Source organism: Canis lupus, chromosome 13 (assembly GCF_048164855.1).
Source record: "Canis lupus baileyi chromosome 13, mCanLup2.hap1, whole genome shotgun sequence".
Classification (NCBI taxonomy): domain Eukaryota; kingdom Metazoa; phylum Chordata; class Mammalia; order Carnivora; family Canidae; genus Canis; species Canis lupus.
The window spans coordinates 9,405,680-9,432,905 of record NC_132850.1 but is presented as its reverse complement, the minus strand read 5'-3'; the positions used below and the strand labels follow the sequence as shown (position 1 = coordinate 9,432,905).

General features: G+C 52.5%; 1 protein-coding gene across 7 annotated transcripts in view; it reads right to left on the bottom strand.

The window, feature by feature from the left end:
- The window catches only part of CSMD2 (CUB and Sushi multiple domains 2), a 492,622-nt gene that overhangs the window by 40,680 nt on the left and 424,716 nt on the right, over window positions 1–27,226 (bottom strand). For all 7 annotated transcript variants that reach the window (XM_072772036.1, XM_072772037.1, XM_072772043.1 and 4 more), the window contains 9 exons: window positions 25,921–26,109; window positions 23,131–23,277; window positions 20,808–20,996; window positions 16,357–16,542; window positions 15,216–15,410; window positions 13,714–13,887; window positions 12,346–12,519; window positions 6,741–6,914; window positions 4,978–5,166 (listed from right to left, as the gene is read on the bottom strand). In XM_072772036.1, the coding sequence (XP_072628137.1) occupies window positions 4,978–5,166; window positions 6,741–6,914; window positions 12,346–12,519; window positions 13,714–13,887; window positions 15,216–15,410; window positions 16,357–16,542; window positions 20,808–20,996; window positions 23,131–23,277; window positions 25,921–26,109 (1,617 nt within the window). The remainder of the gene's footprint in view (window positions 1–4,977; window positions 5,167–6,740; window positions 6,915–12,345; window positions 12,520–13,713; window positions 13,888–15,215; window positions 15,411–16,356; window positions 16,543–20,807; window positions 20,997–23,130; window positions 23,278–25,920; window positions 26,110–27,226) is intronic.

The following is a 27,226-nucleotide window of genomic DNA, read 5'->3' as shown; positions in this document are numbered from 1 at the left end:
AGGGAAATGGCATATGATATGGATCTGGGTCATGCATTGCCCTTGGTCCCCACACATCCATGCCAATTAAAATAGTTTGCCTTCACCTGGAAGGAACAGCTGATTTTCACAGACTGAATTGATCAGGGGATATGTAGAGTACTCTACAATTTTCTATAAGCCTATTCACAGGTACTTTGGTCTTTCAGAAGTAAAAATTCAGTTAGCCCACTAAAATAACAATCATGTCATGACAATCATGAAATATTAGTGAAAATGGTTATTCTGAGAGTCATTTGGTATCTTATAGGCAATGAAATTTCCTCAGGGTCTGGTGTTTTTGAAACATTCTCACCAAATCTAGGAAAAAACTTTACTTTTCCCCATCAAAAAAAAAAAAGTGAATAGGGGATCCCTGGGTGGCTCGGCGGTTTCGCGCCTGCCTTTGGCTCAGGGCGCGATCCTGGAGTCCCGGGATCGAGTCCCACGTCGGGCTCCCGGCATGGAGCCTGCTTCTCCTTCTGCCTGTGTCTCTGCCTCTCTCTCTTTCTGTCTATCATAAATAAATAAAAATAAATCTTTTAAAAAAAAGTGAATAGTCTAATTGGGTTCTAGTGTTAGTATGTCATCTTTCTGTAAATCTTGCTGAAGCTCATATTCAGAGTGAGTAATAAACATTGGTGTCCTCAGGAATGTGTTCTAAAAAGAAGATCAGATCTCTCTGTCCCTAATAATGATATAATGTAGTGGTCTCAGTAATTAGTGAATGCAGAGTTTAGCCCCTTGTAAATCCCAATGAGAAAAAAGTCACAACTGGCTTTCTGAAGTAAAAAATATTGGCAACTATTGAGCATTAGTCATTTTTTCTTTTCTCTTTTCTTTTCTTTTCTTTTCTTATTTCTTTTTCTTTTTCTTTTTTTTTTTTGGTGAGAGATAGTGGCTATCCTGTTTCTAGGCTTTGGCTTCTGCAAGACTGAGAGCCTGATTCTGGTTCCCGCAGATTAAGATCAGTCCAATAAGAAAGCACAATGTAAACATAATAAAACACATGAGAAATGAGTCACAATAAGTGAGAATCAACAGAAACAATAATAACAGAATTAGACTCATAAAGACGATGATACTGTAATTATCAGATATGGAGGGCATTATGAGTATATTTAATATGTGAAAGACATAAAAAGAGCATGTTTATAGAGGCACGGCACACAATGGAAATAATCAAGCAAATTTCAACAACAAACAAAACATCTCAAATACAAAAGAAATAACTGAAAATAGAAACTCAGTGAATAGTTAAACCTCAGCTAAGACATAGCTAAATGGTAATTAGTGAATGGTAGGACAGATGAGTTGCTTATGAACAGTTTTGAAAGAACAAACTCATGTAGAATGGTGAGAAGATTTATACCTCTATAGGTAGAGGTGAAAAGCCCACCAAGACTAGTGTAATAGCTGATTATCCAGAACAGAATTTTAGTTCAACTTTAAATTAGTTCAACCTAAAAAACACAATAATATTTATGTAAATTACTAATGTGGAGAGACCTGGGGAAATCTATCAGAAATGGGAAATATGAATGAGAGTTTCAGACACAGAAAATCACAAGAAGGTCTCATGTTGGAGTCCCAGAAGTAGCGAAGGAAGAGAATGAGGAAAGACAGTATTTTTAGAACTGATAGCTGAGAATTCCCCAGATGTCAAAAAGCTTTGAAGCCTAAGGAATCATCAAAAGGATAAATAAAATATCCAAACACAGTGTAGAAAAATTCAGAATGCCAACAAAAAAGAGAAGATCTTAAAGGCATCAAGATTAAAAAAAAAATCAGACTACCTCAAAGGTACAATGATTAGATTGAAGGTAGACTTGTCATTAAGAATAAATGCCAGCAGAGTGCACCAAGGGAGATATGTCAACCTGGACTTCTGATCCAGCTAAATTCTCATTTAATAACCAGGGAAAATGCAGAACACCAAAGACAGAGACAGATTTTTTTCAAAGGAGGGAAAGACTTATAGCTGACTCCTCCAGAGCAATAAAAGAGGTCAGAGGATATTAGAAAGATTTCCTTAATGGACTGAGAGAAAGTAACTGCCAACCTAGATTTCTAATCCTACCAAAAATATCTTTCAAAAATGAGGGACATATAAATGTATTATAGACAAACAAAAACTCAGAGTGCTTGCCACTGGGAGATCTTCATTAAATAAGCTTCTAAAGGATGCCCTTCAAATAGCAGGAAGATGATCCCATGGGGAAGGACAAGATATAAGAAGAAATGAAACAAAGAAACTGGCAAATATATGGATAAGCAAAAGTGAACAATAATTTCATAGAACAACAATAATAATACATTGTGGGTTTAATAAACAAGGCAAAATTAAGATATAAGAAAACAATAACGTAGAAGTCAGAAAAACAAACCAAATTAAAGTGTTCTGATGTTATTGTATGATATAGGAAGAAGAGAGAGAGATTATTTTTAGACTTTTATAAGTGAAATTTTCCTGCTATAATTTCTTTTTTTTCCTGTTATAGTTTCTAACATAGCTATTAAATGTAGAGCATATAACTTACTAGAGAAGAAAAAGGGAATTATAAAAATAATCCAGTTAAAAAAAGAAAAAAAAGAAACTCATGGGTAGAACAAACACAAAACACAGAATTAGATGGTAGATTTAAAATCTAAATATATCAGTAGTTTGACATGCTTAAAGTGATTAAAAAAAAACTTTCAACCAAGAATTCTATAGCTAGCAAAACTATCCTTCAAACATGAAGGGGAAATTAAGATATTCCTGGATAAACACAGAGAATGCACCATTTGTAAACCTAGAAAGAAATTCTAAATTATAAAGAATTTCTACAGGAAGTCTTTCAGGCTGAACTGAAAGGACATGAAGGCATATGCAGAACTGAAAAACCCTGGTAAAGGTAACCACATAGGTAAATATAAACCACAGTATAAATGTATCTTTTTGTTTTAATTTTCTTCTCCTGAGAAATGGCATGAAGCCATAATTGGAAATTTGTGTTGATAGGCATGCATTGTCTAAAGATGTAGTATGTCCAACAGTAACAGCACAAAGGAGGAATATATATATATATATATATATATATATATATATATATATACATATATATTCGGCTCCATACTCAGCATGGAGCCTGCTGGAGATTCTTTCCCTCTGCCCTTTCCCCTGCTCTCTCTCTCTCAAATAAATAAATAAATAAATCTTTAAAAAATTGACAAACGTGTAAGTAGAGAGAGAGAGAGAGAGAGAAAGAGAGAGAGAGAGAGAACGATTCAAATTACTAAATAAATAAAGAATGAAAGTGGGGACATTACTACTAACCTACCCTGCTGGAATAAATAAATACTAAATAATTAATAATAAATATTAAATACTATGAATGTGAACCATTGTATGCAAACAAATTAGATAATCCAGACGAAATGGACAAATTCTGAGATGTACACAGACTACCAGGACTTCAGAAGAAGTGGAATATCTGAATCGAATTATAGTGAATAAACAGAATCAATTAATAAAAAACTTTCAAAGAAAACCCAGGACTAGATGACTTCACTGTTGAATTCTATCAAATTTTTAAAGGAGTAACACCAATCTTCCCGTTCCTAAAAACAGAAGAGGGACATTTTCCAACTCATTTTATGAAGCCAGCATCACTCAGAGCCAACAACATCACAAAGAAAGGAAACTGTGGATCAACATCCCTTACGAACATAGCTGCAAAAATCCTCAACAAAATACTAGCAAATCAAGTCCAGCAGCACATTAAAAGGATTAAACCATGACGAGGTGTGATCCATTCCCTAAACACTAGAGTGGTTCAACATATGAGAATTAATCAATCAATCGATATAAGGCACTGTGTTAACAGAATGGGGGGGGGGAACCACACGGTCATTTCAACAGTTGCAGAAAATGCATTTGACAAAATCCAACACCATTTCATGGTAAAAATGTTCAACAAACTAGAAATAGAAGGAAAATTCCTCACTAGGAATAGAAGCGAAATTCCTCACTCATAAAGGGAAAGATTTACATAAACTCTCCGGCTAACATCATCCTTAATGGTGAGAAACTGAAGGCTCCTCTCCAAGGACTAGGAACAAGAGGTGGATGTCTGTTTTGCCTCTTCTATTATTATTTTTATTATTTTTATTTTTATTACTATTATATAGGCTCCACATCTAGCATGCAGCTCAGTTCAGGGCTTGAACTCATGACCCTAAGATTGAGACGTGAGCTGAGATCAAGAGTCAGATGCCTCACTGAGTGAGATACCCAGGCTCCCCTGTTTTGCCATTTCTGTCCAACGTCATATTGGAAGTTCTAGCTAGGGCAATCGAGTGAGAAAAAGAAACAAAAAGCATCTGGATTGGAAAGGAAGAAATAAAACTATGTCTGTTCACGGATGATATGATCTTGGATTATTATGTTACGTCGGATCGGCCAATGGTTTCTTAAATGTGCCACCAAAAGTGCAAGCAATGGAAGAAAAGAATACATAAATTGGGTTTCATTAAAACTAAAAATTTCCATGCGTTGAGGACGTTATCCAGAAGTGAGAAGGCAATCCGGAGAACGGGGCACGTCTGCAAATGATACATCCGATAGGGGTGCGGTAGCCAGAATATATAAAGAGCTGCTAAAACTCAACAACACAAAGACAAACATTCAAGTCTGGGAGAGGGTAGGGAGCTGGAACAGACATTTCTTTAGAGAAGAGATACCAAAGGCCAAAAAGCATAACAGAAAAAAGACACTTGACCTCGCTGGCTACTGGGGACAGGCAAATCAGGACCGGCACGGACACTGCATCACCCATTACGGCTGGGAACCCACCCCAGGGCCCGACGGGGCCACGTGCAGCACGGGAGTCACACGCGTGCACACGCGCACGCACACACAGGCACATGCATGCACAGGGCGGGGGCTCCCCTGCAGCCCAGGGCATGTGTACTTACGGAGACACTGCGGTCGGGGCCGGTCCCACGTGCCGTCCCCCTGGCAGCCGAGCACGGGCGTGCCCAGGAGGTAGAAGCCGCGCTTGCACTGGTAGGACACGGTGCTGCCATAGCTGAACCCGTGCGGGCTGCCGGCGTGCACCTGCCGCACGCTGTTCTCCTGGAGCCCGGGGTCGGTGCAGTTGACAACTGAAATGGAAATGGGGCGGTCAGACCCCGAAAGCTGGGGGGGGGGCTGCTTCCCTCGCCAGGCACCGGGACTGTGGAGCCTGGGGGGGGGGGGGTCCTGCCCGGCGGGGCCGGTCCTCAGCGTCACGGTTCAGGGGTCTGCGCCCTGGGGAAGCCGCCCCCCGCGCCGACGGGCCTCTCTGTCCGCGGCCCGCTAGCAGCCTGGGTGGCCCTGTCGGGGCACATGAGCCCTGGAGGCGGCTCCGGTGCCCCGGGCCTGGTGCGGCGGGTCCTCAGCTGCGACACGGGTGCACCCAAGCTGACCCCGACGAGCCTCGGGCTCTTTCGGCAACGGGCTCGACGGCTCTGAAGAGCACGATCCGGGGCTGAGTCTGACTTCCAGCGGCTGAAGTGTCCCGGCAGCTTGACCCCAAGTCAAGGCCTATTTTAGGGTAATGACGGGGTCACGGTGATGCTCGGGGTGCGCGCCTGCTTCCAGAATGCCGTCCCGGCCACTCCCTCACCACCGCCTCCTTCTCACCCAGTAAGGGGGCAGGACGGGGGGTTAAAATCTTTCCTTAGTTTTTGGAGCATAAAGCGTTTTCCGTTTGATGAGCCCTGAGGCTCAGAGCGAGTGCCAGGCTGTGTGCAGGGCGCCGAGGAAGCCGCAGGACCTTGGGGGCCGGCGTTCCCCACCTTGGCCCTGTGGACCCGCTGGCCGGTCCTCCGCAGTGGTGGGGACGGCCTGGGTGCTCAGGGCACTTCAGCGGCACCTCCCCCTTCGCCTCCGCCTGCCAGACGTCAGGGGGCCCCTCCAGGGGGCTGTGAGGGGTGCCTCGATGCCAGTCCCCGCTCGGAGGTGCCGGCTCGGATGACGCCATCCCCGCTCGGAGGTGCCGGTCTCCAGGGAAGAGGACAAACCGGCAGTTTCTGAGTTTGATAAGCGCTCTGACGGGGGCAGCGCAGAACCTTCCAGAAGCTCTCGACAGCGCAGAGGCCGGGCAAGGAGGGCTTGCAAGACGAGGTCGCATTCATGGGTCCTGCTGGCTGGGTGGACGGCAGCGTGACAAGGAGCGCGTTGCAGGAGGCCGTGGGGGGCCCAGAGCCAGGCCAGGCCTGGGGAGGCACTGGAGGCCGGGAGCGGCGCCGTCAGGTCGGAGGAGGGACGGGGCGGTGGGACAGGATGGAGGCGCCCAGGCCCCGAATCCAGGCCCCGAGCCTGCCCTCGGGGGGGCGGGAGCTGCAGCCACAGGACGTCTGCACCTGCACCCATGAGCGCAGCAGCTCTTGATGGCGACACGGGCGAGGACAGCCGGATGTCTGGAGATGGGTGTTTGCTGTGCCACGCAACTGAGGGGCCTGCTTCCCATTTCGGCCTTTTTTTCCCATTTCGGTCTTGAAAGGTGCACCTTGCTTGCCACGCGCCCGTGACCCCATGGATGGGGTCCCCGCCTATGGCCCCGCTCGGGGCCCTGTCCTCCCTACCCCACCCGTGTCAGAGTGACCCCAGGGCTCAAGCCACCGGCGTCCGCCCCTGCGTAGCAGAAGCCCGGGGCAGCGGCACCGGGGCGAAGGGGAAGAAGAGGGGGACTCACTTCTGCAGGTGGGCAGCGTGTCGCTCCACTGCCCGCTGGCCAGGCACTGCGACCTCGCGGCGCCCTCAGCCACGTACCCGGGGTTGCAAACGAACTTGACCACGTCGTTGAGGTTAAACTGGTTGCCCTGCGTGAGCCCGTTGACGGGGTTGCCCGGGTGCCCACAGGTGATGGCTGCAAATGGAAGAGGACACGGGTTAGCCCTTGCGGCTCCGCGGCCCCGGCTCCTCCTTCCCGCGCCCACGAGGGGGGCAGCCCACTCCTGGAGACAGTCTCTTCCCTTCCTGAAATCAGCCCGGGGCTGAGCCCTCCTTGGCGAGGGCAGCTCTGCCGCCTGCACGTCTCGGGAGGACTCATCTACGAGGCCCCGTGGGGCCCGGGCCGGGACTGTGGGTCTGTCACAGGCTGTCACTCCTGCCTCAGTTTCCCTGCCTGGATCCCCGCGGCGGCACCTCCCTCTCCCAGCACTGGACAGCATGATGCCCCTCAGGGGCTTCGGGTGGCACTGGATTGGGCCGGAGGCCACGCTCGTCAAGCTGGCTCAGGGATTGCTGCCCTTGGGAGCCCCGGGAGCTGAGAGCACGCCCCCCCCGCCCCCCACGCTGTGCTCCCTCGGGAGGAAGGAATGGCTTCTCCCTCCAGCCCCGGGGGGACGATGGGCAGTCGTGCTCCACCCCGTGCCCCCCGTCCCCTGGGCCCAGCGCCGTGCAGCAGCGTCCTCTGGGGCAGGTGCTCCGGGGCGCAGGTGGCCGACGCCGTGAGGCCGCCCCATTGGGGCTCCTCCCGCCGGCCTCACCGGGCTCTCCCGTTCCACTACAGCCTCCAGCTCAGACGCGGGATTTTCTCATCTGTTCCTCCGGCACGGGCGGTGCGGGGAGGACTCAGAGTGCTCTGTCCCCGTCTGCCCCCTTCCTCCCAGGGCCGGGCCCCCCTCCACCAGGGGCACTGGTCTCTCCGGGGCTGCCGGGACATACGAGGTGCTGCCCCAGGGCCTTGGTCCGCTGCCCCTCGGCCAGAACAGCCCCTGGTTCCTGCCCTCGCCCCCCCCCAGGGCTCCCCCAGATGTCGCTGCATCCGTGGGGCTGCCCCCGGCTCCCCAGCACTGCCCACCCGTCCCCATGGTAACGGACGCGCCCCTCAGGAGGGGCTTGGGGGCTCCGGCCGCATCTCCCTCTACTGAGGGCAGGTTCTTGGGTCTGCTCCTTGCTATGTCCTGGGGGTTGCCCAGCACCTGACACGCGAGGAGGGCCTGGCAGGTATCTGCTGAGGGCAGGCAGCTGTGGGCGCAGGGAGGGTGACAGCAGCCGACTCTTTGTGGTCGGTCCCCAGGCCTGCTGCGCACCTGCCTGTTGGCCCAGTCTCTTTAGATGGAGCTCTCGGGGGGATGCCCCGGCCCGGCCTTTCCCAGGTCCTGGGTCTGGAGGCTGACAAACCGCAAGGAGTGTTTTCTTCCCCAACAACTGGACCCATGGGGTGTCCAGCCCAAACCCACCCAAACCCAGATGGTGCGAACGGGGATGGGGCGGCAGGAGGTGACAGCCCAGGTCTTGCTGCGGCCGACTCTGGGTCAGCTCTCCGGCGTCCACTGCCACAGACGTGCCCGTGGGCTGCTGAGAGCGGGACACCTGCTGGCCGCGGGCTGCGGGGACAACGGCCGGCGGTCACCGCTCGGCTCCGCCCTTCCCTGACTTCCAACGGTTCACTCCGGGCTCACTCCTCGTCTCCAAGGTGAGGGCTCCGCTTGCAGCTGACCTGTGCAGGTGTCTTCCACTCGGTATTCGGCCCTCTGTGCCCTGAGGACACCCGGGGGGACTGTGCTAAGGTCTGTGGCCTCAGAGGGCTCACTTCACAGGCCAGCGGACAGCAGTCGCTTGGGGAAGGGGGGAAGCAGGACAGAAGCGCCCGCAGAGGAGGGGCAGCTGCCCCCCCAGGGGAGAGCGGCTGCAGGAGGGCGCCGGCAGGACGCAGCACGCCATCTGGGCTGGGCCTCAGGGCTGAACGGACCCGGCCAGGCCACCCGGGGGTGGGACATAGCAGACGCTCCATAGGGTCTGCGACCCCCACCGATGACATGCCAAGTGCTGGGGGGCGCCGTGCGCCTGGGACACGGCCTGCTGCTCCCACCGACTCACGAAGGGCCGTAAGCCCCCCTCCCCAAAGGCTAAAAAACGACTGGCGCAAAGAGAGGGACATGTGCTGGGTAGTGACACCCTTGGGGGCGCCCCTTTTGGAAGGATGGGTTGCCAAGGCGCCTGCAAAGGAAATGGAGGTGTGGGCAGCAAGGTAGAAAAAGGGAACTGGATGGGCAGTGGAGGCGGGGTGTCCCTGAGACACCCTCCAGGGACGCAGAGACCCCGGAGGGCTCCGTCCCCGCGGGGCCCTGGCTGGTGCAGGCTGGAAGAGCCGGAGCAGCCCAGGGGACAGGGGAGCTGAAGACAGCTTAAGCTCACTGAGGAGGCGGGCGGGAGGGGGCCCGGGAACCTAGGGAGGGCACAACCCTGGGCCCTGAGGCAGGGAGACTCTGCCAGGAGGTGGAGGGCGGGAGGAGGAGACGCAGGGGTGGGAAGCAGCGGGCGGAGGAGCCTTCCAGCCTCTCTGCAAAACGAACGTGAGGTTAGCTAACCAGCCAGTAATTACGGCCTCTCTGCAGCTGCTCATCTGAGCCCTACAGCCCTGCAGGGCAGCGCCACCGTCACCCTCGGGCAGTCGGAGATGGGTTTGGGGACGCGGCTTCCAGGTGGCTCCCGGAGCGCTGAGCCCCGCTGCCCTGGTTCGGGGCCGTGGTCGCCACCTGCCACCTGCGGTCACGGGCCGCTGAGAGTGCGGGCAGGGAGGCGGAGGGTAGGTCTCCAGGGAGCACCAGGAGTCGCAGGCGCGTGTGCGAGCATGCGGGAGTGGGCAGGGGGCTAACAGACGGTGTGGGAGTGGCCCCTCTGCAAACCTTGGGTTGACAAGTGGTGCCAGCTACCAAGCGCCCACCACAGGGAAGCCACTCATAGACGCTTCTCCTTTTCCCCTCGTCTTGGTCCGCAGACCTCTGCACACCTCTGGGCCCCGGGAGGCGACGGGCTTGCGGCCCAAGAGGTCCCGGGGTCTGTCCCATGGCGGCGTTGACACCACCCTCACCGCAGCAACAGTGAGAGCACCTGCTTCACGTCTCTATCCGGTGCCGTTTGCACTCCTTTGGGTCCGAAATACGACTGATTTAGTCCTCACAATACTCCAAGGTATCTGCTTTTTGTAGATGAGGAAGCAGATTTGGGTAAACTAACCCACCTGAGGTCAGACAGCCGTGGACACACGGCGGCAGGTCTGGGCAGGACCCAGACAATCCAGATCGTGGGGTCACCTGTCCAGACGCTTGGTTGCCCTGCCTCCCAGCGCCCACCAGCTTTACAACCAAACATCTTTAGGCGGACGCAGACATCCTCCACTTGTTTTCAGACCCCAACATTCTCTATTATTTATAACCCGAATCTCCGCACGCATACTCCGCGCCAATTCCTTGAAGGCATCTGAATTTGCATCTTCTGGATGAAACCGAATGTTTTGTGCAGACCCATCTGGAAGAGCAACTGAATATAGATGGGTCTGGCTTTGTGTAAACCCGACACTTAAGCAGCTATCAAGACTAATTTTTCACGCATTGCTTATTCAATACGTCTCATTACTTTATTGCTCCATCTCATAGACGAAGAACCAAATAAGAGGAAGAATCACAAACAAAAACCTGCCTTCGAAAAAATTAAACAAAACCAACCCCGCGCTTTCCATGAAGGCTCACTTTGGGGGAACTTTATTAAGTGAGGGATTTTCCAAATTACTTGCAGGCAGCTGAGAATAACGGTGGTCATCTGAATCCAAAAAAGAATATTGCAGATTAACGAGGACAAATAAAACTGTAGACAGCCCAGGCCTGCCGCATAACCCCAACGGAGAATGCTGTAAATTTTAAATTACGTGTGAGTGGGAAAACCAACAAAATACCCACACAGAACGGTTTCTCCCGCTTGTGTTGCGAGCCTTTGTGGAGAGCAAGGCTGCGCGGAGAAGAGAAGGAAGGAGCAGGGAGCGGCCTGATACTGATGTGAGGTCACTGCTGGTGAGAGAGGGTCCATCTTAAATGTGAACAGACTGAGAAAGGATCCTGGTGTGTCAGGGGCACGGACTACGGGAAGGGGGCATATGACTCTACAAACTTCCCTAAGTACCCAAGGAAAGGGCGGAAGTTGGGAGCAAGGAAACCATCACACAGAGAAGCGATACCTGAGTATGACATCTTCCCCGCAGCAGGTACATCGGACACAACAGAAGTCAGACCAAGCCTCTGAGGCGTAGTGATAAATGTGAGTGAGCGTAACTAACCTATTAAAAGAGAAATGTTTTCAAATGGGCTCACGAGGCAAGGCCCCACTCTCCACTGTTTACAAGATTTGGAAAGGCTACGATACAGGGATGGTTCAAAGTACACCCTGCCACCGGGAAAAGGACGACAGCAGGGTGGTAAGCCCGATACCAGGCCCAGTGCCAGTCAAGCTACAAAATACGAAGAGTGACAAAGAAGACATCATGAAGGCTAAAGTCACAATTTGCAACGTAGATATAATAGTTCTGAACAACTATGTGCCAAATAACACAGCAACTACCTTTAGGTAGCAGAAACTACAGGAAACGCAAGGAAAGATAGAAGCACGCTAAGAACGGAAAACTTTAAGACACATCTCTCAGAGCAAAATGGGTGACATGGAAAGAAGTGAGCATGCGGGGCAGCCCGGGTGGCTCAGCGGTTTAGCGCTGCCTTCGGCGCAGGGCGTGATCCTGGAGACCCGGGATCGAATCCCATGTCAGGCTCCCTGCTTCTCCCTCTGCCTGTGTCTCTGCCTCTCTCTCTGTGTGTCTCTCATGAATAAATAAATACAATCTTAAAAAAAAAATGTGTGCAGAAGGCACAGATGACATCACAAGGCACGTCTTATGATCATATACGGAACTTTATACCCGAATCCGCCTTCTTCTCAAACGCACATGGACCATTCAGAACAACTGATTGATTTTTACAACTACAAGGACATAAAGAGAGAAATTCCACAATGTAGAAATATTATACACAGTGCGACACAATCAGAAATGACTGACAAAATAGAAGTAGAATGGCCCTTCTGCCTAGAAAGTAGAAGAAAATAACTATTAAAAAACTTCTTGGTGACAGAAGGAATGAACCCAAATTACAGCATTTCCAGTAAATCAAACATTGATCATTGTAACCTGCGGGATCCGATTAGAGAAGTTATTGGAGGACATTTTACAACCTTAAGCCCTTATATCAGTAACAATAAAAAAATGGAAATAAATGAATTGGATCCCCGACTCAAAAGCTAGAAAACGAACAAACACGTTACGCAAAGGGAATCGCTGGGAGGGCGACGCGAAGGCGGAAGCAGGAATCAACGATGCCAAGGGCTGGAACCTGGAGACGTAAGGGTGCATCTTGCAGAAGGAATTAACAGAACGTACAAAACCTCCAGCGAACCTAACCTAGAGGGCAAGGGAGGAAGTCCATGCTGAGGCGGAGCCCGTGGCTAGGGACAGTGGGTGACATACTTACGCACACAGAACGGGGTCTTGCCCGACCAGAGGTGGTCCTGCTGGCAGATGCGCACAGACATGCCGATGAGCCGGAAGCCGGCGTTGCACTGGTACACCACGCTGCCCCGGTAGCTGTAGTTCTCCCCATTGATGTGTCCGTTGACGATGGGCTCCGGAGTCCCACAGTGCCCCGCTGCGGGGGGAGAGGAGGACAGAGTATAGATCGGAGGGGAGCTCAGAGAAGAGGAGTGGGGGCTTGGCCAGGGCGGGAAGTCAGGGACGGTGGGGAAAAGGACCAGGGCCCCCGCCACCCACTGTTTCCCCCGCTCCCTCCAAGAGTAGCTGTCCGGGAGGGGCTTTGGGAATCCCAGACATGAGGGAAGTGGTGACCCCAAATCCCAAGGCTGAATCCCAAAAGGCCATCCATCCATCTCTGAGCTGTAGCTTCTGGGTCTGTCCGTGGGTTAGAAATGATCACAGTCACCTCCGTGCCTCTGGGATTACCTCCCTCTTCTTTTCCTCAGCCAGTGTCAACAGCATCTGCTGCATGGAAGGCACCTTGGTCTACGTTAGGGCTGTGAAAGCCCGGAGGAGTCGAAGGTAACTATGCACAGCAGGTGCTTTGGCTGACTCCGTCCTTCCTTCCCCTTGGGTGGCAGGAGACTCAGGCAGCCCACCCTAGGTGAGGGACTTCACTGAATGGGGTTTGGGGGATGTTCCCAGCGCTGCTAACTCAGCAGTGCATCCCTAACAGCGGCCCGGGGCCAGTGGGAGGGTGGCACCGTTCACTCTGGAACAGAATCAAATCTACCCCGTGAGGTCTGTGTGGCCGGGACCCTCCTTGGCGCTCGAGGGATCCAAGAACGAACCGAGAGGAGAGAATACTTCAGAATCCGGAGGCTTGGTAGGGAACGGACGGGCTGTGGGGGAAATGAGGACTCCGTCCCGTGTAAGCCAGGTGGTTTCTACGCGTTTGTCATCTTTTATAAAGACACACATGTACGTAGGCAATTATGCACATGTGCACCATGTATTAGACGTGTACACGCACATGTATACACGCACTTGCATGTTTATATGCACACCCCTCCTATGTATGTATACGTGTGTGTGCACACATATGCACGTACATATGTATACGTGTGTGTGTATATGAGTAAAGCTTTGTCTCATCAGGCTTGAAGCTCTCATTCTTCCAGATGCCCCCAGGAGAAACGAGTTCAGGGCTGTAGCATGGAAGGTGCCCGGTGGCTGGTGTCTGGACTCAAAATCTTACGCCATAGGGAAAGTGACACCGTTTAAAGACTGGAGTCCGGCTTTAGAAAGCTCTCCCCCGTTTAAAGGAGGAACAGGGCGGCGGGATAGGTCTGGGGGGGGGGCGACTCACCAAGGCAGCGGACGTCCGAGCCGCTCCAGAGCCCGTTGGCCATGCACTCGCGCACCCGGGAGCCCACCAGCGTGTACCCCGAATTGCAGGAGAAGATCGCCGTTGCCCCATAGACGGACAGCGTTCCAATGCGGTGGCCGCTGGGTGGGACAGGGAGCTCTCCGCAGGAGATGACTGCAAGGATCACAGGCACTCAGTGGCTCGCGACGGCCTGAGAGAGGCCCCCGGTGGCGCTTCGTGGGGAAGCTCATAGGCGGGGCGACGCGGAGCCTCCTCCAACCCCGAGGCCCTACGCTAGACGGAGACTCTGCGGGGGCCCGGGCCCATCGGCTCCCTCGTCCTGGCTGCAGAGAGCAGCGCCCTCTCCTCCCCGGGGAGCCGCGCACAGGCGCGGAGGGGAGGCCCAGTGGCCCAGGCCGCGCTAGGTGGGGGCACCTTCCCTGCACCGCAGCCGCCACAGCCTGGGACTTCTGCTCGGCCACACCCATGGTTACGGTCCATGGTGGGGTCCAAACGTGGATGCGTAGAGACATAGTGCCTTGAATCGCGGGTGTCGGGAGGAGGTCCCTCCTCGTCCCACCCGGTCTCAAACTTGCCACTCCTCGCTGACAAGCTACCTCCTCTATCATGTCCTCACTGATGAGGTATCATGAGTGCACCCCACGGCAGCGGGTGCTGTGCTGGGCCAGTCGGACCCCCATTTAAGGTGGAAGCACAGCTTGCGACCCTTCGCTGCTAGCCCTCTTCGGGCTGCCCTGGCTGAACAGTCCTCCCTGGTAGATCACGCTCGCTCTCCGGGGCACCTGCACCTAGTGTTTGGTCAGCGTGCAGGCATGAAGGCTCTCGCCCCAACGTGTGGCAGTTCCAAAGGACCGTCCGAGCTGCAGAGCTCCCTGTGGGGCCAGCCGAGGGCTGCACTGACACCACATCAGAGGTCCACTTCGCCACCTTCCCTTACACAGCATGGCGGGGCTCTCAGGAGTACTCCCTAAGGAAGTCTGTCTCAGAGTCGCCTCCCAGGGACCCTGGTCTTGTAAACTATCTTGAGGAAATAAAAACAGTCATCCAGAAGGAGAGGCAGCCACTTGGGGCCACTCCTTGTGCTACAGCATTCCTCTACACACGCTCCCGTTATAGGTCTTGTCACACCCCGTTATCATTGCTTCCTTATTTTGTCCGCCTCTCCAGCAGACTAGAAGCTTCTCTGGGGCAGGAAGCACAATCTTTTATCTTCACACTTCTATAACAGCTGGCACGACTGTTGACTATGTGAATGAGTGGATACTCAACTGGACAAAGGCAACTTTTTAGTAAAGTGATAAGATGCTAACAAGTACTTCCTTAAAGGAGAAAGGCACCTCCCCAGCTCCCGGTCTAGGTGAGTGTTCAAAGAGAGGTCCACTGCTGTCCCTGGTGATGCCCCTCCTCTCCCTCCCCATGTGTGGTAGAGTGCAGGTGGGCGGCACTGTGCTGAACCTGCCCACCTCCCCTCCTGGGCTTACTCTGGCAGGTGGGCATAGAATTCCCGAGGCTCCACTGGCCATTAGCCTGACAGCGGATGACCCTCTGGCCGGTGTAGTAGTAGCCGGGGTCACAGATGAGCATCAGCTGGGCCTGGAACTGGTACTGTGTCTCAAAGATGAGCCTCCATCGGCCATGTTCCACGCTGATGCTGCTGACATCGGGACAGGTCACAGCTGGGGAGACAAGAAGCAGCGAGGAGGAGTCATTGATTCATTAATTATGGAAGACACAGGCGAGAGTCCAGAGCTGGGGACGGGGGCACTGCTATGCGGTAATAAGAATCTTCGGTTGTCGGGCAGGTTTGTTTAATGCATGAAATGGACTGGGGTGGGGGCAGGGAATGCCGCAAACCAGGGTGGGCAGATCCACCAAAAAAAAAAAAAAAAAAAAAGTAGAAAAAAGAAAAAAAGGGGAGGTGGTAGTCAGTGCTGCTTGTTAGATGTGAAACTTGTAAGTTCTCTTTGGTCAGGTCTTTATTTTTCAAGAGAAGCTAGAAATATGGATTTTTATGGGAGCTCCTCCAATTTCAAAATGTTGGGAAGCAATTCAGAAATCTCGTAAAGCTCACTGTAAGTCAAAGAAACAAAATAAAACAAATCAGAAGTGTAAACCCCAGGGCGCCTGGGTGGCTCAGTTGGTTAAGTGTCTGCCTTTGGCCCAGGTCACGATCTCCAGCCCCACATCGGGCCCCCTGCTCGTGGGGAGTCTGCCTCTCCCTCTCCCTCTGCCCCTCCCCACCACTCGTGTGCACTCTCTCTCTCTCTCAAATAAAAATTTTTAAAAAGTGCGTATATATAAAAAACATTTTAGAGTTCTGTGATCAAAGGACATTCATGCAAATGTTCTGGTAGTTTTTCCTTCTAAAAGGAATTTATTCCTAAGTTCTGTGATGGCTCGTGGAGACATCTCCGGGCACACTGGTCTATCAATGCCTCGAGAGCAATTTTGGACGGAAGCCCAACTTGGCCGATGACACTCTCCGTCTGTCTGTTTCCCGAATCTCCGATCTCCGTGTACCTGCTTCTTTCTCATTACTCGGTGCTCAGCTTGCCCCCTCTAGGATCTTCTCAGCTGCATCTCCAACCCCGCCTCCACCCCTCTCCACGCCCGAGGACTCACGGACACACTGTGGGGGTACATTGTGGTTGCTCCAAAGGCCCGTCTCCAGACACTCTGCTGTAGCCTCGGCACCTGCCTGGAGGTGATAGCCTTCGCTGCAGCTATACACAGCCTTAGTCCCCACTGTGTACTCTTTGCCAAACACCATCCCATTCTTGGGGGCCTCCGGAAGCCCACAGGAAAGAGCTAGCAAAGAGAAAACAACATTAGGAGCATGGTCTGGTTCAAATGGCATTCTGAGAACATATTTTAATCTTCTTTCTCCCCAAAAGCCCTAACAAAATTATAGTGAAGACCAGGAAAGTGGAAAAGCCTCGTAACAGAAAACAAAATGGGAGGATCAACAGCAGAGAAGACTTCAAAAAAACTTCAGAAGATGGAATGCAGATCGAAGTGTGTTGATAGATTACGAGAAGCTGTAGCTGAAAAGGTACGAGGGAGCTATAGGTAAGACCAGCTCCCCTCCACCCTCTCCCACAAATACAGTGTAGGGGCAGTTGAGCATCTATTCCCCAAATAAAATAGAGAGTTTTCTTTCCCATTTGAGGAAAAAAAATAGGAAGTCCCTTGAGAGAATCAGGGCTGCTCAGGTGAGAGATGGCATCCCAGAGCAAAGCTCTTCGGATTCTAGGATTTAAGAGCTCTCAGGCCAGCGCCCCTCTGCAGCACCCCTCATGCTCAACATACCAGCTCAACTTCTTCACGCGGGAGGCCTGGCGGGCAAAGACAATGCGTGTAATCACAACAAAGGTGACTCACGTTTGCTACCTGGAAAAATCAACCTCGCCTTTCCTTTGAAATAGGAATGATCACGGATCACTGCACATATGAAGAAAACCAGTAGCATAAAAGACATAAAGGCAAGATTACTGATAGAAAAAAAAATAGAAATAAAGCTCTCTTTTAGGAAACAGGGCTAATTCAGGAAATAGAAAGTATATAAGCCTTAAGGTTTTGTGTGTTTTTTTTTAAAGATTTATTTATTTATTAATTCAGAGAGAGAGAGGCAGAGGCAGAGACACAGGCAGAGGGAGAAGCAGGCTTCATGCAGGGAGCCCAACACGGGACTCGATCCCGGGTCTCCAGGATCATGCTCCGGGCTGAGACGGCGCCAAACTGCTGCGCCACCGGGGCTGCCCGCCTTAAGGTTTTGATTAGCAATATCTTGAGAAAGTCGGGGTGGCATATCATATTCATTAAACAAGAACAGAGGGCTTTGAAAAAAGAACAACAACAGAACAAGGAAAATCTCTCTTAAGTTAAAAATACGATCGCTAAAATAAGTATTAGATAGAAGAGATCGAGATGAAAAGTAAAGAGAATTTCCCAGAACGTAGGCCAAAAAGACAGAAACTGAAAACGGGAGAAAAAGCACTGAAGTACAGGAGGTTGACATCCAGGAGGTCCAACATCCCACCAGTCAGAGTTCCGGAAAGAGAGAGAGATCGCAGATGAGAATTTCCCGGAGATGAAGAGACACAAGTCTTTAGATTGGAAAAGGAGCCAAAGGGACGCAAAGGGAACCATTATTATAAACATCATTGTGGAGTTTTAGAAGATGAAATACACGTTCCTACAAGTTCCCAGAGAGAGAAAGAGAGAGAGAGAGAGAGAGAGAAACAGGACATCCCTGTGAAGGAGCAAGCATCAGGCTGGCATCACACTTCCCGTCAGCAGCAATGATGTCCAAAGACAATGGAGCACATTTCTGAAGGAAGTGATCTGCAACCCAGCCAACCTACCAAGCATACGTGAGGTCAAAAGTAAAGGTATTTTCAGACATTTGAAGACCTGGAGCATTTCCTTCTCATGAACCCTTTATGAGGGATTTACTCAAGGCTATGCTCCATGAAAAAGAGGGTGAAAACCAAGAAAGGGTGAAATATGGGATATAAAAATATAAAAAATGATAGCGCTAACGCAGCAGCACAAAGAAAGGTGACAGCTCAGGAGACAAACGTGTACGGCCACGTGGTGGCCGAGGTCATGACAAGGAGCAGGGTCAACGCTATGTTTATGGGAGGAACGCGCATTACTTAGGCAGGAGCAGTTTGTCCTTGAAAGAAGCTGATACAGCTGAGGAGCTAGTGCTCTGTCCGCGCATCGAGCCCAGGCCACCCTCACTCCGGGGCAGCTCAAGCAGAGGAAGTTCCCATCCACCCAGGCCACCAATGGTCCTTGATGCCACTGGAACCCAGAAGAGACATGGGCCAGGGCTTCTGTAGGATATAGGGAAGGATGGACTCTTGAGAGGGAGGGGGATTGGGATATCGAGATGGGAGACGCCTTCAAAGACTGGAAAAGAGAAGGAAATAGTGGATGAGGAGGAACTGAGGAGGAAAATGTGGAATGAAGACGAGTGTTTGAGTATGATATTCTCTTAATGCCTAAACAGCAGGACTTTAAGTTCCTCTGGTGGTAATAGGGGAGGCAAACTGTGACCAACGGATTGCCCTGCTTCCCTGAACCTCTTGTGAAGACTCTACTGGTGCGGGAGGAGTCAGTCTGGAGACGGCAGGTGAAGGAAGTGGACGGCAGCCCCGACTCCCTGCTCTGGGCCCAGCTCTTCCCACGCGGATAACTCCGAGGAGAGAGACACTGAAAGCCCTTCCCCTGATCCCCACGCCGAAACAGCCCCCAAACCCCGAGGTGAGAGGGGCACTTCCTGTGGGCAGGAGAGGAGGGCACAGAATCACCAAGTATTTGAAGCTGGGGCTGGGATGAGATCTCTGAGGGGGAGAATACGTAGTGAGAGGATGGGTTGGGGGGTTGGGGAAGGAGAGCGGACGCGTTAGAAGGCACGGGATCTCTACCGGGATGCACTTGGTGGAAAGGCACGGTTGGGGAGGAGCAACATGGAGTTGGAGCGATGCCAGGCCTTTCCTGGCCCCGGGTTATGGGGACCCGTTCCCTGAAGGGCCCCAGCATCCGTGTTCTTGGAGGGGAGCTGATCTGTGGAGGGAGGAGAGAGACAGCCTTCCAGGGAGAGACTAAGGGTGTAGGCTCGTAGGCTGTGGGCCACAAGCCGGGATTCCAGAGCCTTCAGCGGGAGGGCCCAGTGCAAGGGCAGCAGCAGGAGGCCTGGGGCTGGGGCTGGGCATGAAGTGCTGTGAGACGAGGACGGAGAAGCCTACAGGGCCTTAGTTTTGGGAAGTGACAAAGGAGAACGGACGTGAGAGGCGTGGTGGTTCCTAACTGGAGCCTCGGGAGACAGATAGTTAGAGACCCGGAGACCAAGCCCGGCACCACTGGCCACCTGTATGTGCTCTGGGACCTTCCCTTAGGGCATCAAATAGAGCATGAGGGACACATCGTTGGAGGAGGCTCAAGCCCAGGCAAGAAGGTTCTGAGGGGCAGAGATGACAGACGTCACTAGACAGGACGTCACCACACTGTGAAGCAAAGAACAGGAAAATCAAACACGAGTGTCATTTCCTGCCAATATTGTTGGCAAGCCTTTTCTTCTTCTTTTTTTTTAATGCAGCAGAAATGATGTGACTGCGGGAGAAAGGACGACTGCCATGCGCTGGTGTAAGTGTAAGTGAAGGCAAATGTCCTCAAGGGCAGTGAGTGTCAAAAGCTGAAGATCTTGTATAGGTTATGGCCCAACAATCTCATTTCTGGGAATTTATTTTAAGAAATAAACATGGATGTCCACAGTGATGGAATTACGAGGATTTTAACAGTGGCGCTGGTGCAGAAGCAAAAAATAGAGAAATTCAAATGACCAACAACAGGACGATACTTAAATAAATGAGTTCTTCCTTAACGCTGTGCGACCGCGAGAAATAGTGACGAGGAAGTGTATTTAATTATGTGACAGATGTTATTAAAGAATATTAAGAGCTCTGTGCTCCGAGGATGCCGTTTGTGTAAACAATATATAAAAGATTGAAAGGAAATGTGCTGAAATGTTACACGGAGATCTGGGGTGATGGGATTACAGGTCGCTTTTTTTCCTGCCAAGTCTTTATTTAAATTACAGTCGGCCACCACGCAGCATAACATTAGTTTCAGGTGGAGGATTCACTGACTCATCAAAACACGCGCCCTCCTTAATCCCCATCACCCACTTAACCCGTCTTCCGCGTCTCTCTAGCCTTTTGTTTTTCCCGGATCCCTCGTCTGAGTTACTTTAAGGGAAGACAAATCCCATCAACTTGGAAAGGCAACACATGCAAACTACGGATCGCGGGCTTGCCCGCAGAGAGTGCACTGCGAGCCTCTACTCTTCCAGGTTCCCTCTGCCCGCGCCACCTCGGACCCAGTGCTCCCCCAGCCCACACTGCTCTCTCTCCAGTCCGTGGTTCTGCAAATGCTCTTGCTGTTGCCGAGAATATTCTCCTTGCCAATGTGTGGGCCCAAACCCCACCTGTCCTGGGAGCCGGAGCCCAGGCATCCCCTCTTGGGGAGCCGAGCCGCCTGTCACCTCCTTTCCACGCGCTCCTCACCTTGACAGAGAGGAATGGCCTCGCTCCACAGGTAGTAGCCCTGGGGGTGCCGGGTACAAATGGCCATGCTGTGTCCCACCAAGCGGTAGCCGGCGTTGCAGCCAAAGTGGACAGAGCCTCCGGGCTGGGTGCTGGGCTGGCCCAGAAGGAAGCCGTGGAGTGGAGCCCTGGGCAGGCTGCAGTAGGGAGCTGGACAACAAGAGGAGGCTCAGGGGAGCACGGGCAAGCAGGAAGACAGGTGCACCCCAGGCCCCTTGCCCACCCTCCCTTCCCCCATTTTCTGTCTTGGCCACCGCCAGGTCCACTGCACAGTGGGTACTGCAGTGAAGCCAAAGAAAAGAGAAAGACCACGAAGCGTGTGGCCTAGAGCAGCGCGGCTCAAGCAGCTAAGCTCCGTCCCCTGAAACCCATCGGCTCCCAAGAGGCGCAGGAAACAGGCCCCGGGGGAGGGGGCTCCAGCAGCATGTGACGCCAGGCAGTGGCTCTGGAGGCCCGGCTCTGACTGTCCGGGTCCGTGACTTGGGGCGCATCACTGAAGCTCCCTGAGTTTCGCTTTCCTCACCTGTACTGTGACCGGAAATGCCAACCTCAGAGGTTTTTGGACAATTGAAGTGGGATTGCGTCAGGAAAGCCCCCAGCCCAGCGCTTCAACAAAAGGCCCTTCCCCGTCGTGTTACGGGGCGGTGGAGAGGGAGCCGCGTGGTCCAGGACCATGGCCTCTCCGCGAGCAGCCTCAACGGGTTTCATCCGTTTATCCGACAGACATCGAGGGCCCACTATGTGCCCGGTGATGCTCTAAGCGCCGGAATATCACAGCGAAGAGAACAGTCACAACTCCCAGCGCGGGGGGCTGCCCATGAAGACTTGCCAGGGATCCCCAGTGGAAGTTCCAAGAGGCTGGCAGTGCAGTGGCCAGTGCACACGCTGGACATGCGCCTCCATTGCTCCAAGAGGCTCGGTACCCCAGGCAGGCAGGGACGGGGAGGAAGGCCCCAGGCCCTCAGCACGGCTGCCCCGTGGGGACATCCTCTGGCCTCTGAGTTGATGACCACACCCCTGTGCTGGCGCAACGGTGCTTTAAGGACGTTCCTCCGGGCTTACCTCATCTAGAACAAGCCCCTCAGCCACAGGACGCACTGAGTCCTAGTGATGGGTGTGGGCCAAAGTGTCCACTGCTTTTCCACTAAGGTTCTAGTGGTTTCACCGAGTAGTTGATCAACCTCTGTTGGCACGTGCTTTAGCTGTGCCCGACCCGTCACCCCTGAACACATATGGCTAGTCTTCCAAGACCTCAAGGACAGGGCAGCTCTTTGTGGTGCGCTGCTTCCCTACCTGCTGGGCCGGAGCAGCTGCCGGCCACCCCCGGACGCTGCCCGAAGCTCCCCGACGGCGACCCGAAGGTTTAGTTTTCATCCTAAGGAAACTGCCATCTGAAGGGTGACTTGTGGAATAATCACTGGGCTAGACCGGGACAGAGCCGGCCACTGCGCTGGGGGCACGAAGCCACCCTCCCTCTGGTGTGCATGGAAGAAAGGAATTTAGGGTTCACTCTGCAGAGACAGCGGACCCTGGGGCAGTGAAGATCCGTCTCCTCCCGGGCTCGGCTTGGCCTCATCTCCTGGAGCTCCTCACGGCCTTCAGCAGCTCCCATCCACCTCCATGCTTGCAGAGCCCCTCCAGTTGTCGGACCCGCTCCCCTTCAGAACGGGCTGGGCTGCTTATTAAGTTTTCTTGACAACCACATACGATAATCCCCAAGACGGGAGTTCAGATAAATTCCACTTTTTTTTCCCCCATCTCATTACACTTCCAAGGATATTTGTGTGCTCCTTGTAGACTGCAGCCCTGGTCAGTGCCTGCCTAGCAGGCCTCAATCTGCCTCTGCCTGAGTTACGGCGGGAAGAGCCGAAGACAGGCCCCTGTAGGCCGTCCCTTGGCTGCCTGTCTGACATTTCCCACCCGAAGACCCAGATCTTAGGGGTTCTCAGTTTTAAGGAATGTTCATCAACACTTCAACAGTGTTAGGGATGGGGTCACCTAGTAGGCATTGCCAGGTGATAAATAATGAACGTATCCAAAAGACACTGTAGCCTGGCGGTACGAGCAGAAGAGAGGGGCGAGCCTACAGCAGGGAGAGGAGTGGAAATTGGGAGGTGAAAACCATGGGGGACACTCGGGCAGCTGTGGTGAGAGGTTCAGACGAGGGAGGAAGGCCCCCGCCATCGATGGGGATACGGCCCACTGCTAACTTGGGAGTTTGGGGTAAGCTACCTCAGGGGCCCAGGGGCTGTGGCCCTTCTCATGGGCCCTCTGGTTTACTCACCTGAATACCGGATCTTAAAGCCCTTCCGGTTGTAGGCGTGGTCAGACGACCAGCGCAGGTACACAGAGTTGCTTGAGCTGGTGACGATCAGGGGGGCTGAGTAATTCCCACTGAGGGCTTTCAGCAGAGGACTCTGTCCCGAGGGACCTGGAGGGAGTACAGGACACAGGATTACAGACCTTGATTCGACACCTCAGGTGTAACCGCCTCTCATTTCTCCTCCTCAGGAGAAGTCAGTAGGTTCAGACGGTCGGGGTCAGTGCAATGATCTGTACGTCTGTCCTGTCTCTGCATCCCCGCCCTGGGTGCTCCTCCCTCCTGAGCCCTACCTAACACAGAGCTCGGGGAAGTCACTGCCATCCTACAAGAGTTGGCAGGTGAGATGAAATCTATTTGCCATCTTGGGACTTGCCAAGGTCAAGCAGCTGGTTAATGCAAGAGCTGGTTCGCCACCGGGGAACTTCCACCGTGTCACCCGCTTCACACGTGCACGCTAAAAACAGCTCCGTGCTTGTCATATAGAAGAGTGTGTGCTGAGTGAATACGTGGCAATAAGGCTACAGGCAAACACAGCGTCTCCGTGTCATACGTAACACAGTTCCTTAATGTTCCTTTCCAAGGTTCTTCCAGAAAGCCCTCCCTCTTCCTTTTTCCCAGCTTTAATGCCGCGGGAGTGCATCCTAAGGTGGCTGGTTCCAGGGAGGCAGGATATAAAGTGTGATGACTGTAACAGGATTTATTGCCCTGGAAATAGCCCTGAGTGATGGTTCTAGTATCTGCCAAGACAGCTCATGGAAGCTTGGCAGAGCTAATGGACCACATTAAACAAAAGAGAACCATCAGAACTGCTGTGACAAACTATGAAGGAAGGGGTCCAAGGCTCTGAGAACTGGCAAGGAAGAAGAAAGGAAGAAGAGGTCCACCACACCAGATCAGAATGCCCGCTAGCTGATATGTCCCTCAGGAGGGCCCGGGGCTACTCCAGTTCCCTTTTTTTTTTTTTTTTTTTTAAGATTTATTTATTTATGATAGACACACACACAGAGAGAGAGAGAGAGAGAGAGAGAGAGAGAGGCAGAGACACAGGCAGAGGGAGAAGCAGGCTCCAAGCTGGGAGCCCGACACGGGACCCGATCCCAGGACTGCAGGATCGTGCCCTGGGCCAAAGGCAGGCACCAAACCGCTGAGCCACCCAGGGATCCCTGCTACTCCAGTTCCTAGAGCAAAAAGGAATACACTTCTGGAGGGGTGAGCATCAGCAGTCTTGACAACCTGCATAACAGCCGTCCTCTGTAGCCTAAACTCATGGAAGGAGATGCTGTCACAGAGCTGGGCTTCCTAGTGTTGATGGGGGGTGAGAAGATTCTAGAATATAGGGGCCAGGAGGAGGCACTCAACAATCAAAAGTGAGGCTAGCATAAATACTAAAGTGAGCGGCAAGGTGGGAGGTGGGAGGTGGGAGAGCCTACCCTGTAGGGTCTATGGTGATGCCTCACAGAACATGATATTCCTCAGGGCAAGATAGATGGGAAGCCCCTCAATATAGGAATATATGAACAAAATATCAGGAACATATAGTTAGAGCGTGAGGAAAGCTGACCTCAATGGAAAGCTGCAACCCCTCCACCCAATTTAGAGACTTGAGCCCGGTTCTATTTCTTATTAAAGAACACTTTGGCTGAAGGACAGACTGGGTCCCCTATGAAAAAGTACTCCCCTAAATGACATCAATTACATATACTAGTCATTGTCCAGTCCTTGCCCAAAAAACCCACAGCTATTTCCTCAGGCAACTGAATACCGGGGAAAAGGGAATCTCCAGGTGGTCCGAAGATTTCGGATGCCGAGTGTAAACTGATGCTGTCCCTGGGTGCCCAAAGCACTATTGTGGCCCCTCTGCTAGGTGACAGTCAGTGGAGCCCCGGCCCGTCCATCACAGAACCAGCCTGGCCAAGCAGTAGCCCCGCACTGTGTCATCTGTGCCAGGTGCAGTATCTTCATCAGAGCAGATTAACACAGCCCCGGTTACGCAACGCGCAGTTATTGACCCAGCAACGCGTTCTTTCCATACCCCTCGGAAAGGAGGACCGTAAGCAATTTGCATTCACATGAGAGAGACGGCAGTACACACGCGTGGTCCTGCCCCGGAGTGGTGCTAGTTCTCCTGCTCACTGTCGTCATAAAGCATGAAAAGAGGTGGGCCATCTGGACCTCCCGCAGGATGTAGCAGGCTGGCTCTCTCCATGATGACATGGTATTAATGGCGTCTGATGAGCCAGAAGGGACAATTAGTGTAGATGCTTTTAGAAGACCCATGTCTCCAGGGGATAAAGGGTAAGTTCTACAAGGAGTAAGGGGAGGTTTCCCCAGTGGTGTGAGGACACGCTGAAATGTCTTCTCCAAATTGAAGGGCGAGTTAGCGTGCCTTTTCCCTTCCACGACAAAGAAAGCAGCGCAACGTTTGGTAGACCCCTTGAGTTTCAGAGGTGCATACTCTCCACGTGGGGATCTTGCTAGGATCCATTTACTGGGTGACGTTAAGGGTGGGTGCTGGAGTAAGAAAGGGTTCGGTAGCGGGACCAGGCTGCAGCACGAGCACCCCTGCCTGTGCACCATGCAATTCATGGGCTTTCATGGAGGGGAGGGGTATTGGGGTTCTGGTGGTAGAGGAAGATGTGGCTTGGGGCCTCCAGAAAGCTCTCACAGGGGGTGACGGCGCAGGCCCCTAGGGCTTCGAAGCAGACCTGCACCATGGGCGGCAGGCAACTCCTCAACATTGGACTGACTTACCGTCGAAGATCTCAAACTCATCGTACTGCTTCTCACTGAGGAAGTACTCCACTGTGAGGGAGATGTTGTAGTCGGGCTGCACTCTCACCAGCCAGGAGCAAGTCTGGAACTGGGGATAGCTGCCCGGGTAGCTCTGACTCAGGATCACACCCGTGGAGTCCGTCAGAAGCTCATTCGTGGGGCAGTGCACTTGGGAGAAAGAAACAGAAACGCCAGGTTCATGAGACGGAGATGGAACCGGGGCTAACGAACTTCCCTGGGACAAAGGACAGTCACCGGGACAAGAGTATTTGGGTGCAAACAGGATCCCAACACCCACCATCACGCTGCTCCACGGCATGAGGTGGCCTCAGGTTCTGCGTCAACGTTACCTCACTGCCGGGATGCAGGCCTGCCCAGTTGGTTGGAACCACTTCCTAACTCAGAGGTGGGCTTTGGAGAAGGCAAGGTGACACAGACAACGCACGGCATCCTCAAATCTAAGAGTCGATCCATTAAACGGGACGGATTTGTACAAAGACAGTACTGGGCAGAGGTGATTACGTGGATGCATGGCCCGCCCCTGGCACTTACTAGCTGGGTGGTCTTGGACAAATTATTTCCTCCCTGTGCAATGGCTTCTCCACCCCTGATGTGGAAAGACAACACCTGCTTTACACGGCTATTGTATCCTGCACCACATTACGTCATTGCACACTAATAATGTTGTATATAATATTATAGGAAGGAATATACATAACGCATGCAGCTTGGTGCCTTCATAAACCCCAGGGACGATAATGGTAATGATGGTAATTACACCAGGAACAGAAGGAGCTAGCAGAGCTTGGCTGTGGCCTGATTAGCAGTATTAAGGTATTGCAAGAAAAACATGCCACCCCAAGGAGCACAGTTGGTGTAGACCTCAGAGAAGGGGTTGCTGGAGGGGCTAGGCTGGTTCTCCTGCATCTGCCCCCAGGGAGGTGAGAGAAGATGCTGGTTCTGGGGGCCCTGCATGTGCTGCAAACCAGGGAGGTGCTCTCCTCTCCCCCGGGGGTACAGGGACCTGTCACTACATCCTATGTGAAACCACCTGAGGATGATCCCTCTTTGTTTTCCTAGGCTGAGGACTCCATAGTGAAGTTCTGGGGACTGAGTCAATCTTAAGGGCCTTGAAACAGGCCTGGCATGGCCAGTAGTGGCAAGTATCCCAATCACTACAAAGGCAGGAAGCGGTGTTTTGCTGTACGTGTGCCTTCAGACAGGCTTCCTGAATGTGTTGGATGCTAGAACACTGACAAAGGAGAGTTTCTGGAACGGCAAAGCC